General features: G+C 34.8%; 1 protein-coding gene across 1 annotated transcript in view; it reads left to right on the top strand.

The window, feature by feature from the left end:
• Positions 1-875: 875 nt before the first annotated feature.
• The window catches only part of CEP290 (centrosomal protein 290), a 49,387-nt gene continuing 29,519 nt past the window's right edge, over positions 876-20,743 (top strand). The window contains 26 exon segments of the mRNA XM_057423885.1: positions 876-1,045; positions 2,193-2,245; positions 2,810-2,931; positions 3,074-3,151; positions 3,916-3,985; positions 4,240-4,286; positions 4,761-4,904; positions 5,128-5,181; positions 6,136-6,288; positions 6,662-6,844; positions 7,153-7,242; positions 7,328-7,450; positions 9,192-9,315; positions 9,867-10,039; positions 10,664-10,826; positions 11,467-11,567; positions 11,661-11,748; positions 12,221-12,333; positions 13,995-14,079; positions 15,364-15,506; positions 16,112-16,276; positions 17,221-17,370; positions 18,337-18,452; positions 18,739-18,841; positions 18,992-19,222; positions 19,755-19,928. Coding sequence (XP_057279868.1) covers positions 2,830-2,931; positions 3,074-3,151; positions 3,916-3,985; positions 4,240-4,286; positions 4,761-4,904; positions 5,128-5,181; positions 6,136-6,288; positions 6,662-6,844; positions 7,153-7,242; positions 7,328-7,450; positions 9,192-9,315; positions 9,867-10,039; positions 10,664-10,826; positions 11,467-11,567; positions 11,661-11,748; positions 12,221-12,333; positions 13,995-14,079; positions 15,364-15,506; positions 16,112-16,276; positions 17,221-17,370; positions 18,337-18,452; positions 18,739-18,841; positions 18,992-19,222; positions 19,755-19,928 — 2,973 coding nt within the window. The 5' untranslated portion in view covers positions 876-1,045; positions 2,193-2,245; positions 2,810-2,829.

Consider the following 20,743-nt stretch of genomic DNA (forward strand, 5'->3'; position numbering starts at 1 on the left):
AAAAGATGCGTTCACGGCCATTTAGCTAACACAGGATCTCAAACTTTTGGGGCCACCAGAACACTATCAGTACTCAGACGTCCTCGTTGGCCATTTGTACTAAAGGATTCCGTTAGTTTATAGATGTGATCTTTCCTGTACCGCTCTGCACGCTATATTTTGCCCCTGACTATTACATATCGACACACATATATAGCACACGCATACCGGGGCAGTGTTTCAGCCCTCCAGTCAGCCTGCCGTGCTACACAAGAGCATGCCGCCGCCCGCAGCCCGTGTCGAGAAGAAAACCTAAGGACGGCTGGGGGCGGAGGCAAGCGGCCACTGCCGAAAGCCTGCGGAAGGGAAGGGACAGGACAAGCCGGGGCGCGAGCCCATGCTCCTTTCAAGCGACGTGGAAGCGCGGCCAGGGACCAAGGCGACACCGCAGCCCGTAGCGGAGGCTCACGGATGAGGCCCGGAAAGCACAGCCAAGGGAGAGAGACCCAAAGACGACCATCCGCCACCGCGGGCGGCAGCTACACGGGACCCAGGCCTCCCGCACCCCAAGTCCCGTTTACGAAAGCAGAGTCCGCCGCTACTCGCCCTACCTGTGGCCACAGAAACAGCAACTCCCCCACTACCGCCACCGCCCACAGCGTACACCGCCGCCAGTCTCTAGGCACTGCACATGCGCACAGCTGCCACCCCCACGACCAGCAAGGGAAACTAACAGATCCAGTTCCGGGATGGTATTTCCGAGGCACGGTGGGAGTTGTAGTTCCGGAGCAGCTACACGCTGGGACACGCCGCGCTCCGCCCGCGGCGCGGGGTTGTCGCTACAGTGCTGTTCCCCCCAGTGAGACGGTTACCCCCTGCCTCTCCTGGTTGCCTCCTGTGTGGCCGTGCAGCTCCTCGGAGCTCGGAGTGCCTGGCTTGCCCTTGTGCCGCGGCATCGTTGGCTGCCTCTCTGCGCTTACGACTATCCGGGGAGTGGAGCCGGCGGGAGAGCTTGATGGCGTCTCCTAGCAGCAGCCTCCGCCGCCACTACCGTCCTCGGGGAGCGGTAAGGTCAAAGGGCGGGCGGTGCTCTGAGGAAGGAGGCAGGAACCCCTGCGATCCCTCGGGAGCGCCGCGGGCATCCACGCCAGCGCCCGGGCCGAGGCTGCTGGTCCCCGGCAGGAGCGACCGGGTGCGGGCACCGTCGCAGTGCGGTGCCTGGAAAAGGTTATAGGCCGCTGTACAGGTCTGCTCTAGGCTGATGGATGTTTCGAAAATGCCCCGTTGTGTAAAATAAGGCAATTTGATAATGCGGCAGAGTCGGATGAGACGGAGACAAAATTGTCCCTCAGTAGCATCCAGGAGGGATTGCAGTCTGTCATTGTATCATTCTGTATACAAATTGGAAGAAAATAGGAAGCTAGCAGGAGATTCCATTTTGGTTGGGGTTTTGTAGTTAAGATCTAGTGCTCTGTAGAGCTAGTAGACGAGAGCTAGTCTCGGTGATGTAATTTGAAAATCAGAAGTAGTTTAAGATGGGTTAGTCCGGGTAAATTTACCTGCTGTAGGAGAAGATCAGGTTTGAAACTATAAGGAACCTGAAGGTGCGCAAGTGCATGGGAACCGATGAGATGCATCCACAGGTCCTGAAGAAGCTGGCTGATGTAGTTGCCAAGCCATTATTGGTCACATTTGAGAAGTCATGGCAATCTGGTGAAGTTCCCACTGACTGGAAAAGAGGAAACAGAACCTGCATTTTTAAAGCAGGGGAAAAAAAGGAAGACTCAGGGAACAGCAGACTGGTCAGTTTCACTTTGGTGATCATGGAGCAGATCTTCCTGGAAACCATGTTAAGGCTCAGGGAAAATCATTCTCTGATTCTGTGAAACTAGTACGGGAGATACTGCAGAGGATATCTCCCATGTGATTATGCTGGTTTTGATGGAACAGATCTCAGTATCATGCACAGCATAAATCATTGTTAGAGTTATTAGCGCTTGTTGCTAATAATTAATTTAATAGACTAGTTAGGTTTATTTCTTAATTTTCTTAATCATTTATGCTATATTCATAATTTAAGGCAATAAGTACCGTAAAAATGTTCTTGTTTAAACTTGGCAGATTATAATTTTTGAAATATTGGTACTAAAGGCTAGAGGCAGCTCCAGAGGATAAAATAATCCAAGGCTTCCAATCCCTTTTGCCTTTTTCAGAAACTGCACTGACTTTCAGATATATAAGAAGTCACCGTGTCCCACAGCAGCTGGTAGGTAAGCAGTAGAACAAAACTTTGCACTACTTCCTGGTCAGATTTTTGTCAGTTTCCAGGTTGTTTACTGTTCTTTATTAACTCAAACATTCTAATCAAGAGTTTAATGTCTTATGAATTGGTATCTGGAAATGGATGCTTATAGTACCAATCTAAAGCAGGTGTTGGTTCTGTTCAAATATCAGAAATAATGTTTTTGTGACTGTAAGGAGATGTTTATCCTACAAGGGCTGGTTCAAATAGGTATCCAGTTGTGTTTGTTAAAAATACCACATTGAAAGGTGGGGAGGAAAAGAAGAATATTAAAGTTAAAATAGAGGTTTTGCGTGTGTCCTGTTCTTCACTGTTAGTGTCACAAATTCATTGAGTATGTGTGATGTAATTTTTAACTTAAAGAAAAATGGTTTTACTATAGTCACCTTCGTTTGCAGTAGACCAAAATGTGAACACAATGTTAATAAATGTTACAAAATCAGTACGGTTTTTATAGTCATCTTGTGTGCTTCAGTGGCCATTTGACATAACAATGTCTGATAATTTTTATTTTAATTTTTGTTCCAGGAAAAAATTATAAATTCAATATGGCACAGATTTTAGATTGGAAGAAGCTTATGAAAGTGGATCCAGATGCTCTGCCTCGTCAAGAGGAACTAGCAGACAGATTGCTGGAGACTGTGTTAAAGGTACTCAAGGGAAAAACAGAACATAGAGGGTTTGTTATACATTCTTACCTATACTGTCTCTGGTCTTTAACATGCATAAATGATTTATTTTGTGGTTTTCATTGATATTTCATTGTATAAAAACAGTTGTCTCTTTGCTTAGGTTGATGAGAAAGATCTAAAAACTGAAACCCTGGGAAAACTGATACACCTTTTTAAAATTACTCAGTCATTATTGAAGGTTTGTGTTAATTCTTACTTTCTACAATTCTGCAGAGGCATTGTTTGGTTTTGTTATTTTTTTAAATGAAATCTTCATTACTTTTTTTCCCCCCTCCCTGCATTGAACAATGATCTTAGGTTACTCCTAAGATTGTTTATATGCTAAACGTGTGCTTGCACCACAGTATTTGCTTGTAGCCATTGGGATTACAGCATTTAGCAGTGGGAAGTAAAGTGAATAGGACTAACATATAGTTAAGGAAACTTTGTTCTATAAATAGAAAACACAAGCAAGTAGCTAAAAATTTGTTAGATGTTCTAAGTTATTGGTAATGATTTTAAGTTTAATAGAAGTTTCTGTGATAGGTTGATGTTTTAGATTAAAGGGAAATGTCACCATGAGTGAAGAAAACACCTTCATCCTATAACTGATTGTCTAAATCTATCATACTTTCTTGTAATTACTTATGAATATACTGACAGCAGAAAATAATGGCAGCACGGTTTTAGAGAGGCTATTTTATTGTTTTTGATTCTCAGCAGTATGCTTTTGAATGGTTACATAGCCCATTAGAATAAATTACTAATAAAGATATTTCACCAGTGAACGTCTTAATTGTCAGCATGGGCAAAAATGGGAGTGGTTCCATTTGTTTAACGAGAGAAAATTGATAATTCTTTTGTAAATGTTTTCATTGTTTCAAATATGAGATCTAAGAAAAAATCTTTTAAATTACATAAGTAGTAAGTATTTCTTCTTTGTTTACTGTAATTTTTTACCAGATGAAAACTCAAGAGGTAGAGCTGGCACTAGAAGAAGTTGAAAAAGCTGGGGAAGAGCAAGCCAAATGTGGTAAGCAAGCCTTTATAAGCTATCCCTAAATGATTTGTTAAATGAATTAATGAATTTTTTAGTGTGGGTTGGTTTTGTTAGTGCTTTGGTTGGTTGCTTGCTTTTTTTTAAATTTAGGAAACTGAGCAAAATACCAACTGCTCTAAAGTCAGTTGTTTGAGTGAAGCCATATTTAAAGACTGAGGTTAAGCATTGTTGGTTTGGGTACTTTTTACTTTGTTAGGTATTTCACTATATCTGTTCCGTTTTAACAGAAAATCAACTTAAAACAAAGGTGATGAAACTTCAAAATGAATTACAGGTATGTTTTCAAATTTTCCTGTTTTATAGATTACTGTTCAGTGGTTTTTCTAAATGAGTTTGGTTTTGGTTGTTTTTTTTTTTTTTTAGACCTCTGTTTTAATCTAGTAAAGAGATGTAGAATTTTAACTAATTTACTACATTTTAAAGAAATTTAAATAAATTTTTAAATTTATTTTAAAAAATACACTTTACTAATTTAAATACATTTTAACTAATGCTTTTTGTTGGCTTACAAATGCTGTCTAGCCTCAGGTTTGCAAAGTGCTATATGTACAATAAGTTTTTATACTTTAATAAATCCTGTTTATTTTCAGAAATTTCTGAGTATTATTGAAAGAAGTTAGTGAGTCCTTCCTGTTGCTTTTCCTGAACATTAAGGACATTAATCTTAGCATCTGCTGTGTTTTTTTTTTAGTTCTTTCTGTTTTGAAAAACTGTACTGTACTTAGAATGTTATTTTAATGCTTTTAAGATGGCACAAAAATCTGCTGGTGGTCGTGATACTCGTTTTTTGCGTGATGAGATCTGCCAACTGGAAAAACAATTAGAACAAAAAGAGAGACAGTTAATAGATATAGAAAAAGACCTGGAAAAAGAGAAGAAAGTGAATGAACAGGTAAGAAGGAATCCAGATTTACACCTCTAAAAGCTGTTCAGGAACATCTTTTGAAAAGTCAGTGTTCTGAAAATAGCCTCTGAAATTAAAAAAAAAAACAAAACATACCCATTTGTGAAACTGGACTGCTCTGCATACGTTTTCTGGTTTGCTTCTGGAATTCTTTGTTTTTATAGTTTGTTCTTTTATTGATACATATGAAGGTTTTCTGTCTTCATTCTAGCTTGCTCTTCAAAATGAAGATGCTGAAAAAGAAAACATCAAATTAAGGAGAGAGGTTAGTAAAGAATTATTGCTGATTTACTGTATTTTTAACATTCTTTATAAATAAATCATTATCTTTCTGTATTTATGGTCTTTAGCATGACATAATGTTTAATTCTGTTTTAGAACGTTTTTGTGGCTACCAGTACAAAGAGAATACAGAATTTTAGTCGCATTTAGTAAATATGTTATACATCTGCTGCAATGAAACATAGTTAATTGAGGTCAGGAGGTGTCACCACTTGTATTTACATAGTCCTAATGTGCATTAATTTTGTCTGGATTTTGTGTTTTGAATTTTTAGTGTTATTCTTAAGTACTGTTGACAAATAGATTTTGTGGATATTAGACTAGATTTGGTTTATGCCTGTTGCTTTTGCTAAGATTATCTGATTGGTTAACATAAAATCATAAAAAGTCAGAAGTTAATACAACAATAAATGCAAAGATAGAGTTAACATTCTTTATTCCTAGATTTTCTTGGTAATTCTCTTAAAACTACTTTTTTGTAGCCATTTTTAGGAAAAAAAATACATGTTTTAGAGCATTTAATACCTGTAATCTTGGCCTTTGAGAGAATAAAACAGCAAAAGTTAAATTAAGGTCCATGGGGAAACCTTTGAGAATTGTTCATCAAAATGCCCTCTTGCATATGTGTGTATATGTTTGTATATGCATACACAGGTATAGAGAAATCTCTCTTTTATTTTATCTCAACCTTGATTCTTATTTAGCCTTCCAAAAGATAATTTCTAATGTTTTTCATGCTTTGTTTTCTTGGTCTTGTTCTCTCCTTTTTAATCTGAAGAAAAAACGCTTACAGAAAAAGGTGAGGCTTCTAAGTTTCTTAAAAGCAGACTGTAGGAATTGGAATGGCGTTTGGTCTTTGTGTTAGCTTGCTAGAAAAGCAATGTCTTTGTCTTTAACTCTTCAAAATAGATTTAAGTTTGGGTTGCTTTCTGTGCAGAATGAAGAGCTGTGTCAGGATATAGTTGACTATCAGAGGCAAATAGATTCTCAGAAAGAAGCAATTCTATTACGAAGAGGAGAGGATTCTGATTACAGATCACAGTTGTCCAAAAAGAACTTTGAGCTTGTCCAGTATTTGGATGAAATTCAGGTAAAATCTATGCATGCTATTGAGTACTTATTAGACTGTTACTGACAATAGTGTTTTTCACAAAGCTATGTCCAACTCATATGGAGTAAGGGAATTCATAACGTAGTTGGGTTCTGTGATGCTTATGCCTAGCACTGATGAATCTGGCAGAGGTAATTAAGTCACTGGAAATGGGAGATGTGTCTTTTGTTTGCTGCTAGGATTTGTTGCAGTTGATAATCTAGAGGTGAAAAATACTCTCTTTTGTGCTAATTTCTTGTAAGACTTTCAAGTCTTAACATTTAAGGTAGCTTAGTGCTTATTAGTCAATTAGTGCTTATTTAGGTCTTTAGATGTGCACTATTTAAAAGCAGCTTTTTCTTTAATTTTGCAGAATTTGACTGAAGCTAATGAGAAGTTAGACATTCAAAACCAAGAAATGAGGAAGAATCTTGAGGAATCAGTACAAGAAATGGAAAAGATGACTGATGAATATAACAAAATGAAACTAATTGTGCAACAATCTGATACCATTATGGATCATTTAAGAAAAGAGAAAGAACAGTATAAATTTCAAGTAAGAGCTTCACTCATATTTTAATTTAAAATAAAAAAATGTTCAACATATTCAGTTGGAAATATACACTCTTATGAAATAATACTCTCTAAAAGTAGTATGATCTTTAAATTTGGTGCAAATTTTAAAAATTGCCTTCAGATATTTTGTACAAAATGTTAGTCTTGCTTGTGTTCTTGAGAGTCATGATCTTCCCTTGCTGCTGTAATGCTAGTGTTAAATTGTATGCACTTGATATAATGTGTTTATACGTACATATTAAGCAAAACATTTTTGTGATATGATATTAATGCAAATGGCATTTCTAGGTTCAGGAGCTTTCAGACCAGCTGAAAGCAAAGAATGAAGAAGACTATCCACTTATGGCAGCTGTAAATGCAAAAGTTGAAGAATGGAAGGTACTTTTTAATAGTTACCTAATAATTTTTATTAGTTTTATGGATTATTTCAAGTGTTCTGATGGTATTTTAATCTTCTTTTCAGAATATCTTAGCTTCAAAAGATGATGAACTCCTAGAGTATCAGCAAATGTTATTTAAGTTGAAAGAGAAATTGAAAATGGCCCAACTTGATGTAGACAGAAACAGTATAATGGCCCTTCAACAGGTACAGTCTGATTGAGAAATCATCACTCACTAAATATGCTAGTGACCAAATAATAATAGTCTTTCATAGTTTGCAAATACCAGAATATGTATTGCTTAAGTTTGAGTATTACGAGACAGGTCAAGTCATTCCACTGCAAAAATAGCTTAATAGACAGGGGCAAAGGAAACTTCTCTTGCTGTATGTATGAACTGAGTTCTTGGTGGTTGGTTGTTCTGCTATTTTCATATTTGTCTTTTGCATTATTAGAGTGATTGTTTTAACTTCTAAGCATCCATAGTTTAATGTTTTTAAATTATAGCTGAGTTTCTGTCTTCTAAATTTGTGAGTCAAGGAAGACTCTTACTAGTGTTTAATTTTATGTTTCTTTATTTCACCTCATGCCTTAATATTAAGTATTCTTCAGCCCCTGAGGAGTATCTCTCACATAGCTCTATGATTTTGTATTTCCCCATTTTCTTCACAAACATGAAGAGAATAAATAAATAAGCAGCCCATTAATAACATTGAAATATGCACCATGGAAAGCATACTGTATGATATAGGATGATTTTGTGCCTTTCTTCAAGGAGTTACTTGACATTTGTATTTCATGTTGGGCCCATGTAGACTGAGCAGTGATGTGAGATAAATTTATGTAGTCTTCCAAAACTAGAAACAGAGAGCTTCTCAGGCGAAAAAAAAAAAACCAAAACCAAAACCTTAGGTGCAAATCAGCCTTTTCATCTTCAGAAGAGGAAGGCAGCTGACAGTAACTTTGCTAAGAGTTGTAGAGTCTGGCTTTAGGTGACTAGATGGTTCTAGAGGTTGCTTTTTTGGATGACCATCATTAGCATGCCATTATGAACAGTTTTGTGGAAATAAGTGTATTTTTAAAACAGATGCTTTAAAGCCAAATCAATTTACTGTGCTGTGTTTTAACTCAAAATGGCCCGAGCTTGTTATGCTTCAATGCATGTTCACATTCTAAAGGGTTATATTTAGCTCCTTACAACTTTGCTAAGCTCTTTGCCTTTAGGTTTGAACTGTGGTTATATTTGTCCTCTAAGAAAGCCTGCGCTTTTGTTTTTTCATAATATTGGTGTAAAGTAACGTCAGCAACTCTTGAGATTTTTACATTATAATTACGTTCTGTAACTTTTTTCCAAGTATCTTTTGTATCTTTTTCCTCCTTTTGTTCATCACAGAAAAAATAACATGAAGCTCTCCATATTTCTAAAGTTCATGTATAAGCACAGAAATAGTATATTTAAATAGAAGTCACTTTCACAGTCTGTGTGTACTTATGGATGTATATGCATGCAAAATATGGTGTGATATGACTTTCTGAAAGTTGGATGCCTTGCTGAAAAGCAGTCTGCAACACAGGTGTCATGTATGATGGATTGTTAGTCCTCCCAATCTTGACTTGTTTATGAGGAAGCTGTAAGAAACATGTGTCATCTGAAACTTTTCATCCTACCTTGTTTAACTCTGAGAGAACAGTTACATCGGTGTACTGAAATACTGCTTTGTGTGTGTGAGTGCTTTATTTTTACTCACTCTTGTTTTTCCTGCTTTGCCTTTATATACCCTACTTCTAGATAATATCTGAACTCTCTGTTGTAAGTACAGTGTATTTGGTGTTCTATAAATTGTTTTGTCTTAGCTACTTTTAATTTTTATTGTGTGGTGTTCTATATAGGTAGCTTGCCTGTCAGTAGAGAATTCTTAATGGAGTTTCTTTTTTGTGTGTGTGTAGGGTGTGCAAGAGAGGGATGCGCAGATACTATTGCTTACTGAGCAAGTTGAACAGTATACCAAAGAAATGGAACAAAATACACTGCTAATTGAGGAATTAAGAAATGATCTCCAAAAAGATAAAGGTAGCAACCACTTTATTTTAATGTCTATGGAAGGGTGCTAAGAAACCACAAATTTTACTGTACATTCTTTATTCACTAAAAATACCAAAAAAATATTTGCAGTATATGAGTAATATTAGTATTTTTTGTTGTTCATTTTCATTTATTAAACATTCATAAAAAGTTTAAATTCATTCACAGTAATTCAGTGGGGTTTATGGCAATGCAGTGTGTAGTTAACTATACCTGGTCTGTAAAGGTTAGAGCATAACATACAAGATCTCAGCTCTATGAAGAATTCCAAGTGAGCAGTAGCATGCAATTCAAAATAGATAATGCATTTTTAATATAATATATTTATACTATATATAAAAAAAAATGATGTGCATTTCTCATTGTTTGAATGAACAATTGGGAGAAAAAGCACTAGTGTAGTCTTTTGCAATTACTTAATTTAAAAGAGCAGCAAAGGTAAGATCTTCTTTGTAACATCATCCAAAGTGTTTCTTTCTTGCTTGATTCCTGATAGCAAGAATTCCTAGTTGTAAACAAATCAAGATTTTTCTTTACAGGGCACTCATCTCTTGCTCAGCAGAAATGCATTGGGGAAATGCAAGAAAAGCTGAAAATGCTAGAGGAGAGAACTAAGGAGGCTGAGAAAGCAGCAGAATTAGCAGAAGCAGATGTTAGAGAAAAGGACAAAGAACTTGTTGAAACTCTGAAACAAATGAGAGACTATGAACTGGTAAGCAGTGTGTCAGACTGGACAGGGTATTACATCATATTTTTGGTAGGTCGTTTTGTCTTTCCATTTTTTTATTGACTCTGTTCTAATTAGAAATTAAGTTCAAGACTTCTGATGCTGGGGTTTGTTGTTGTTTTTTTTTTTAATAAGAACATTTAGCATTCCAAGGCCTGGCTGGCTAGAGCCTTGGGTGACATGGTCTAGGGTAAGGTGTCCCTGCCTATGGCAGGGGGGTAGGAACTAGAACCATTCAATGATTCTATAGCAGTCACTGACTGTTTGCCATATTTAACAATTTGTACAAGTCATCAGTTTTAGCATATTAGTATGGGCTTCTGAAGTCCATTGAACAGTAATTGAGCACTCAAGATAAGATTCTTCAAAGAATCATATAGGAAGAGGACTCAGTTTTGAAATACGCAGAGGCTCCTCTATAGTTAAAAGATTAAATTTGTAAAAGACAAATTTGTAGATCTGCTTTTTATTCAGTAACCTTTTTCATTAAGTGTAGTGCAGAAGAGTTATACAGATTGAAAAACATATCTGTGTAGTGATGAAAACCATATTCATAATTTATTTTTCTTACATCTGCTGTTGGTTATTTTACTTTCTATTTGGTTTCAGGGAATATATGGTTTGGAAGAGGCTGTTGCTGAAATAAATGATTTAAAAAAGCAAATCAGAATAAGAGACCATGAGATCGAAACATTAATTAAGGAAGGCAATAAACTTGAACTTAAAATAAATGATTTTCTTGATGAAAATGAAGAACTCAGAGAGCGCTTAGGTATGCTATATCCATTTTGTTTTCAATTATTTGTTGTGTAAGAATTAAAATAATATTGTATCGTGGAATGTTACTACACCAAGTAACTGCTTGGAAATAATTTTGTATATTCTGGTAATATTTGCAAGTATCAAGTTAGGACAAACTGCATGAATGTACATGGCTTACAGGTTGCTTTGACTGAAGGAAATGGGATAATAGGTTTTGTAGTCCTTTCTTGGCTTTGATTCCTATTTGACTGTAAACTGCTTAATTAATTTCATAATACAGTAACTGGAAACTGAAGTTCTAGTGCTGGACTGAAAAACAGAGAAGACTTTGGACAGGCTTATTTTTATACAGAAGAATCTAAACATAAATGTTAATTTTAATTTAAACATAAATATAGTTAATTTTAGGTGGCATTTTATTGCATTTTGGGGTTTGTGTGAAGTAAAATTATACTTTTGCTCGGTGCTGTTGTATGTAGCATAAAATATGGACACCTATTAAAGTGCATATATTCAACTATCTCCTTTTTTTAAAAAAAAAAAAATCTGTTTGACTAGTTACGTTCTTTTTTAAATTAAATGCATTCTAATGATTGCTAACATAGTGTTCCTGCATAATGGATAATTATATAGTGTTTACTATGTTTTAGGTCTTGAGCCAAAGACAATGATTGATTTAAGTGAATTCAGAAACAGCAAAGCACTGAAGCAGCAGCAATATAGAGCTGAAAACCACATTCTTTTGCAAGAGGCAAGTGATAAATCTTATTTTTGTGTAAGAGTTACGTAATAAAAATGTGGTTGAACAAAATGAAATACTGATCTGTGAACAATAAATGCACAGATTGAAAGACTAGAAGAAGAAAGAATTGAACTGAAAAAACAGATTCGTAAGTTGGCTCAGGAGAAAGGAAGAAGAATTGCAACAACAGGTGGGATTTTTTTTGTTTATTATAAACTGTTCTTTCAAACACATGTTGTCTATACCTGTTAATATAGTTATGTTATATTTACTCATTTGTTTAAATTACAAGGCTAAATACAATGAATTTAATCTGTAGGAAGAGGTGAGTGCTTTTGTATTTTCAGTCTTATAGCCCAGTAGCTTTTTGACTTGTAGTGGCTAGTAGTGCATCACTGAGAGTTGTATGGTTGGCTTGCAGTTCTTAGATGAAGGATGTTCTCACCATGATTTCCAAGAGATCTGTATAATGTATGTGTTTCAGAAATCTTAAAATTTGAATTCTGTGCCACTCATGGAAGCATGTGCTCAAATGGAAGGGTTTACAGCTCCTTCCTTTGCAGGTAGAAAACCAGAACTCAGATGTATTAAGTGGAATATATTCCTTTGACTTGAAAAGTTAAAAATTCATAATCATCATGCATACATTTACTTGCAATTAGGATTGGATGCTGGTAATGTGCAGATAACAGATAGCTTTACTGAAGAGAAGGGAATGAATAAGAGGAAGTTGGATCTCTTGAACAGACAGGATATTACTGAAGCAAAAGCAAAGGTAGGTTCATAAAGCAAGTTCATAAACATTTGCTGTATTTCTCTTTTGAAATAAAAGTAATATGTAACAGATATTTGTAAATATCTGTTCAAATATGTGGTGCTTTTATTCACAACTTTTAAAGAATTAATAATTTGTAATTTTTTTTAGAAAACTACTGAGTATTCTGAATTTTTTGTGAATATAGGCTAGCAGCTCATACAACATGGAAGGGAGAAACACATATGCAGACAGAGAAGCACCAGTTAGACTTCTGAAGTCAGAGAAAGATATAGCTGAAAAAAAGTAAGGCTGTGAGAAGTCTACGTAGAAGAACTTCTGGCATACTTCAGAATTCAGATGCCTTGGAAAAAAGTAGAAGTGCTTCTTTGGTTCATTTATGTTCAGAGTGGCAACTAATTAATGACAACTGTAGTTCTGAAACTTTTTGTTTAAAAGAACGTTACATATCAGCAGACCTACAGTTTTCACAGACATCAGGGATAACAGATCATGCAGACAATAGAGAGGTATCAGAAGACTCAAACTGCACAGGTTTATTTTCTCCTTATCAGCCAGTGTGTGAGACCTCAGAGGTAAATAACCAAAATTACAGAAACAAGCCATCTTTTCAGAATCAAGTGTCCAGAACTTCTAATTCAGACCAAACAGGTGAGGAAAATTTTTCCCCAAGACAGTCTGTCAGGAAAAACTCTGACTGCTTGTGCATCTGCTCTTGAAAAGCTAGTAACAGACAAAGCACAAGTAATGGCACTGAAGGATGAGCAAGACTATTTGCAAGTAAAGTTTTTTGATTTAACTACCTTTCAAGAAGACAGAGGAAACAAATGCCTAATACAATTCTTGCAAGTAAAAACTTTGGAAAATGGACTCAAAAATGGACAATCGGAACACTCAGGTCAGGTAGATCCTGTTGAAAATCTCATAGAACAATTGAGGAGAGAATTAACCCTTAGATCACAGGTGAGACATTTATAGTATGCGTATGCTTATATCTATTGCAGTTATTCAGAAGGTAAATTCAAATAATGCAGATGTGTTAGTTTACTTTCATCTTTATTAAGTAAAGCTATAGGATACTTCAAATAGAACTGGCATTTTTTCTTGTAATAAAAAAAGTGCCAAGTCATTCATTTTCAGTTTATTTGTTAACATAGGCAGATATTTTCATTCCATTGGTGGAAAAAATTTGCATAACACCTGTGCATACACACACATGTAGACAGGTACAAAGACAGAATAGTTTTTATTCTAAGACCTTCCACACATCTGTGTAAGTAAAGTACTCATCATTTTCCTCTGTGCATATAGCTTTGCATCTCATACAAAACAAAAAAAACAATGCCTCCAAAAAAACCCCACAAACAAACAAACAAAGACCACACAAACACACACACACAACCCCACAGGGTAAATATTTATGTAAAATTTATTTACAGGTTTTTCCTGATAATTCTGCTTCTGTGAAGATGAGGCTGTTTCTTTGTTGCCTTCTATGTAACACCTCATCTTGGTTTACGTACTGTGTAATTTCACTGTTGAACATACATGAATTAGCAATATTTTCTAGCATTCTCATTTAACTACAGAGTCTTAACGAAAATTCTAATACTGAAATTCCTGAACTATGATTTTTGAGACATCTTTCTTCTTTTCTTTAGAATGAGTATCTTGCAAATGAATTAAGTATGAGAGAGCGAGATTTGGAGAGGAACAGGACCGTAATAGCCAAATTTCAATGTAAATGTAAGTAACAGACTGTTTTAAAACTAGGGAATGTTATCAGGCACCTGCAGATAGTTTGCTTATTTTGTGACCACAAATATCTAACTTCGCAGTTTCTGTTTTAAATGCAGTTTACTTTGGTCTTTCACAGTGATTGTATTTGCTGTGTGCATAGAAGGTTATTAGACAGTCATTCTTACATACTTATGAACTGTGGGCATTATGGTTGTGGATTGGTCCAGGTGTGAACACAATGATGAGAAAACGATGAATGTTAATGGCATTTATCAGGTTGGAATTTCTCTGAATTATCATTAATGACTTTTTAAATTTTGTGTTTATGTTAGTGTGTATTTTTGTGTACTTGTGTATGAATACATACATGGTGCTGCTACTTTTAAATTAGTGATAGAACATGAAACATAGTTAATTCATACTAAATATGTTAAACTAGGATCTCTCACGTTTTTCGTTCCTGAATCAGACCATATAAGGCCTTTAAGTCTGTGAGTGATCCCAATTAGAACAATTTACTTGTGTGATTGCGGTGCTTGTTTGACTCCAAGGAAGTGTTTGGGAATTAAACCCATTCATTGCTTACATATACATTAGCTGAAGAGTACTGCTCAAAAAGTCCAAAGTAAAAATAATGCTTATTTCTCTAGACAAGAATCTTTTACTGCGCCAAATATTGCATGCACTCCTGTATCTTCAGAACAGTTAGCCATCTTGTAAACTTGCAGAAAAAGTCCTGAGTGATTTCTGTTTGGGTTTTTTTAAAGTTTCCAGACTTCTTGCTCTGTCTTGGGAAATCTGAAATTCTACTGTCAAACTAATGGTGGCAGGAAAATTGTATGTTTTGAGAGTCCTTATTAAAGTAATTTAAATGTTCTTTTTTTCCCAGAATCAGGGAATTCAGGCAATTTCCATATACCTCCTTGTAAAGCGCAAACATTTCCAAGATAGCCACATTTCTGGATTTGTGAAAGCTAGTCAGACAGGCTACTAAAGAATTGAAGAGAATGGCAGAAAACATTGGAGGCTGGAAGGTTCAAAAAACTCAAATGTGTTCCCATATGCATTTCATATTTCATTAATATTATATTTTGTTTGTATTTGACCAGCAACATACACCCTGTAGATGTTCCTAGCAGCTTTACTTTTCACATCCTAATTGGTTATGTTTATATATAGTATGAACATTCTTTCTCCATATCAAATCAACAAGTATTATAATGACATGTCCTAGGAAATCTTAAATTATTTTTTTAATGCTTTTAGATGCATTTACAATTTTTATTACAGTGAAAGAATTATCAGAAGAGAATAAACAACTTGAACAAGGAATGAAAGAAATATTGCAAGCTGTCAAGGAAATGCAGAAGGATTCTAATGTGAAGGGAGGAGAAACAGCCTTAATAATCCCTAGTCTGGATCGTTTAGTTAACGTAAGCTTCCTTTCTGAAGTATTATTTAGTTTTATGGGATTTATAAGCTTCTGTTTTCTCCTCGATTAGTGGGTTATTGTATAATTAAATATTAGCTTCCTTATACATATGCATCCATAGTTACAAGTAGGAATACGTAGTATAATACCTCTTTAAAAATGCAAATTTATAATATTCAGCAACAGGAGATTGCTAGTAAAAATTAAACAAAACACCTTCAGCTGGATGGTACAAACCTGCCTTTGGTAAATTTATTGTACCAGTCATAAAGCTTAGGTAAAAGTTTGTTTGCATGTCTTTTATCTCTGGGACCTGCAGAGTTTAAGAAAAAATTCTTTATTCAAACATCTTGCAAATAAAAAAAAAGGGTGATTTTTTTATAGTTATTTTTTTTTTCCTTTACAGGAAAATTGAATAATTTAAGCCACAGTCTATGGTAAACTATACAGGAAACTGATATGTAGATTTTACAACATTAAGATTTCATTCTTTTTGCCAATTTTATATAGTCTAAATTTGAGGGTTCCAGTTTATTATGGGCAGAAAAGCTTTTTTTTTTTTTTAACATTTTCTCTGTTTTGTTGGTTAAATGTTTACTGTGTTAGGCAATGGAGTCAAAGAATTCAGAAGGAATCTTTGATATTAGTGTGCACTTGAAAACTCAGGTTGATCAGCTTTCAGGACGAAATGAAGAATTAAGACGGGAACTGAAACAGACTCACAAAGAGGCAATAAATTTCTCTAATCAGCTGGCAAATGCAAATGAAAAGGTATACGATTTATTTTATACAATTTATTTTGTGCTTGAAAAGTGGCTGCTCTAATAATTCAGAACAAAACCACAATATCTATAAGATACTAAATTTAGCTTATGTGAACAGTGGGATTATGCAAATCTGAAGTATATATATTGGATCTACCAATTTGTCCATTTTAAGTTCAAATCTTACTCTTCTTAATGTTACTTTATCCTTGGAATAGCCTATCATGCTAAAGTCCATTCATACCTATCTTTGGAGGGAGATGTCCCCAAAAAGCTCATGGATTTCTTTCTTCAAGAAGCCAGTAGTCTTGCATTTGTTTTTTATTAAGTAACAGAGATTAAGTGTTCTAAAATGTGAATAATTCTCTAAAATCCTCTCTTGTTTTAAGTTATGCAATTGATTTTTGTGGAATGCTGCTTTCAAGGGCAGGAATGAGGAATGAATTATTGTCTGACAAGAAGCCAAATTTAAATTTGGCGATACAAAAAGAGTTCCCAGTAATTAATATTCTAGAATAGTGTTTTATGTACTGTGTTAGAGTAGAGAATCAGAGCTTTTAAAAAGTTATATGGAAAGGCAAAGATTTGTTTCGAATAAACCATCATACCACTGTAATAATTCTTTCCAAAACTATCTTTTCAAAAGGAATAGAAATGCACTGCATTTTAAACAATTTGGAATAAAACTGTAGTGAATACTCAGATATGAAGCTGCCCTGACTACTGGAGTAATTTCATAAATTTGGCTTAAGATCCGAATTTAAAGATTTATGGAATCAGAGCATTTCTAAAAGATTACTTTAAAGAGTATGTGACTACTTTAGAACATCAGTGGAAAGTGAATTAGGTTGTTAATAACAACTGATGTAGCACAGGAAAACTATGTTTTCCGTAAGTTTATTTTTAATTGAATAGGAAAAGCTGATTTATGGTTTTGTTTCTTTTTTCTAGATTGCACAATTGAAAAATGAAATTTCCTTATTACAGCAGTCAGAAGGTGCCAATATTGTCTTCCAAACAGTGAATCTTCCAGAAGGAATGGTTCCTTCAAGTGTTAATATGATTAACTCTCTGAATGAATATTTAATACATCTTGTACAGGTAACTCATTTACTCCTTAACATCAAGAATATTTGTAACTTATGGCTAATTCTTTTGAAATGTAATACCATGCCTTGTATGGACAGGGAGGTTGCTCAAAAATTACTTTGAAGTTCTGACATCAGCTAAATTCCTTGAGCTATTCTGTTTAGTTTTTTTAAGCTTAAAGTATTTTGCTGTGTTGCAAACCTGGAAGGTAATACTTAAATCTTAGAACAATTCAGATTGTTTTTTAAATCTAAATTTTGATCTAAATATTTGCTCACGCTTCCTTCCACTTCTGTAATTGCACTCTTTCTATGAGAAATTCTCTGTTACTGCTGTCTGGACTCTACACCTGAGTCTGCATGTGCAAATCCTACTCTGAATAGGTTTTCTCTATACAGCAAAGGTCTCTGTTTATCTACCATGTGAATTTTCTTTCCATTATTTGTCAAAAATACATCAACATTTGTAAAGAGAAGCATAAATACATTTAAACAGGAGCCATTGATCATACAGTAAAGAATGCTTTTACAGTAAAAAGAACTTGCCTTTTTCTTATTGTTAAATTATATTGTTCTGTCTTTGATCAATTTTCTTGATTAGAGATTATCTTTCAGGTGTGTATGATTATAGAAGAGTATTTGGGAACATAAGAAAACATTGCTTTTCAGTCAGACATTCAGTTAGTATTCTTTGTGGGCTAGCCTCATGTTGTGGTGGCTTGAACGCTGAGGACTGTAATTCACACTGCAATGATGCACTATTTCACACCTTTATATTAATATGTGTCCCAGATTTTATTGGACTTGGTTTTATCTGTTGCTTCTAAAGAAAATACACAGTTAATATCTGCAGTTTGTACAGTTCATGACAGAAGGTTCTATCATGAAAAAAAAGGGAGAACTGGCATTTTGAGTAATACTTTCATGTGTAAAACCTTTGTTAATCACTTCAATATTGTATTTGGAAAATAATTATTAGGAACTGGAAAATAAAGAACAGTTACTTAAACAATTAGAAGACGCAGTAGAAGACTACAAGCGAAAATTTGCAGTAATTCGTCATCAACAAGGCTTGCTGTATAAAGAATATCAAAGGTATTGCTCTCTTTTCTATATTTTGAAAGTTCAACTATCTGAATGTTGAAGAATGTAGATGAGGTAAGGCACTTTAACTTAAGAATTACTTCATCATTAAACCAGATGCAGCCTAAACAGAGGGGATAGCTTTTCAGTAATCCAGCTACAGTTTACAATATATTTTTCAAATTATGTTACTGCTAAAAATAAGGATCTTGGTTTGTAATATTTGCCGATAGTTACACTTTTAAAAATCATCATGTCTTTTATCATTATAAATGAAAATATTTAATTACTGTTTTAGTCAAAAGGAAAGCTGGCAGAAAGAGTCTGAAGATATGAAAGAGAAAATGAAAAAGCTAGAAGAGCAAAAAGAACAGGATGCTACAAAAATAAAGGCATATTCTGTAAGTAATTTTTATTAGCAAAAAGAAATTAGTTCAACACAGATGAACAGAATTTTCACACCTAAATAATAATTGTACAAGAAAGCTTGTCTGTGGAGTTGAATCTTACCTTATTTCTATACAAGGTTCTTTTAAAAAATTGTGTTACAGAATCTACTCAGTGCACTTCAGCTGGATCCTGATGAAACAAAGAAAGTACTTGCAGAGAACAGTAGAAAAATAACTGTTTTACGAGTTAATGAAAGGTCATTAACAAGGCAGTATACCGCTTTACTTGAAACAGAACGGCATCTTAGAAAAGAAAATGAGAAACTAAAGGGTGAAATAACACATATAGAGACTGCAGTTACAGAGAAGATTGGAAACTTGCAACGATTCAAGGTACAGTTTACAGTAGTGATAGTACATATGTTTATTTTTACAGTTTGGCAATAAATGCCTTTTTTGTTTTTAAATGGAGACACTATTAGTTTCTTGAATGCATTACCCAAATGCTTGTCAAATGCTGCTGTAAATTTTGTCAAAAGATTCTTTGTGTTTACATAAGCATCATAATATGAAACCTGTCAGTTTTCTCCTTTTTACTTGAAAGTGTCATATGAAACCAAATTACGTTTTGACCTTGCAGGTTCCTAGGGCCTTTATTAACTCATCTTTGTAAAGTATGGTTTTGACAGTGCGTTCATGAGGCAGCTGTTGATAAAATCACCCAGAGAGTTGGAATACCAGAAAAATTTTATCAGTGCTTATTGCAAGCAGTTTATAAAGATGGACAGTAGTTTAGTAAAATAAACCAGTATTATGTTCTAAAGCATTATATTAAATAGTATTCTTTTTCTGTGAAGTAATTTTAATTTTCCTATTTAAAGATCCAGCAGACCTTAATAATGTACTGTGCTGATTGTTTTCATAGGAAATGGCTAGCTTTAAGATCGCAGCTCTGCAAAAAGTGTTGGATGGTAGTGTGCCATTGTCTGAGCTAGAGCTGGCTAATAAGCAGTATAATGCATTAACTGCTAAATACAGAGATATGTTACAAAAAGATAATGTGCTCGTCCAGCAGACAATGAACATGGAACATGTGGAGGTAATGTTTCCATTATGTTTGAACCTCTCCTAAGGGAAAAACTCCTTCATTATACATTTGTTTTGTATTGGTTTTTATTCCCACATAATAGAAAGATAGAACACAAGTCCCAGCACTGATACTGCTGGTTATATCAGTCCCATAGTGGGCATGAGATGTTAGAGCCAGTCTTACTGTTGCTTTTGAATTGATTTCGTGTCTCCAGTAATTTTCAGTGGATTAGGAAACATACACAGTCACAGATTTTATTTCAATGAGCATACGTAGAATCATAGAGTAGTTAGGGTTGGAAAGGACCTTAAGATCATTCCGTTGAATTGTTTTGGTGTGTTGGTTTATTTGATTATGTTTGCTTTTTAAGTGTGGGTATTTTCCCTCACAAAGTATTTTTAGTTCTTTGATTACCAAAACAAGGCTGGCAGAAGGAGTATTTGTTACCGTCTTCCATTTTCTAGGTAATAAGGAAAGTAGAATGAGTGTATACACTTTTAAAGCTTTCTCTCAAAGTAAATGCTGTTACTAATTTCTGATTTACAAGAATGAAATGTACAGTTCCAAAAGGCAGTAAGCAGTAAGCCTTTTGCACCATAAAAAAAAAAAAAAGTAAGCAACCAAAGACTGCACACAGTGCATTTGCAAAATGTTGTAGGGGCTGTAAATATGTAGCTATTCTTTTGAACATTTATTCTCAAGTAGAAAGGAACTTCTTTTCAAGAACTGTAAAGCTGGCTTCAAAGCTACGTTACTACCTCCCACTTTTCATTCATGTCGGAAATAACAGTCCAAGAAAGTAGTAGTTTAAATAGATAAAGCTC

The sequence above is a fragment of the Pezoporus wallicus genome, unplaced genomic scaffold (genome assembly GCF_028554395.1).
Source record: "Pezoporus wallicus isolate ANWC-B61680 ecotype Strahan unplaced genomic scaffold, APGP_CSIRO_Pwel_v1 contig_7722, whole genome shotgun sequence".
NCBI lineage: Eukaryota > Metazoa > Chordata > Aves > Psittaciformes > Psittacidae > Pezoporus > Pezoporus wallicus.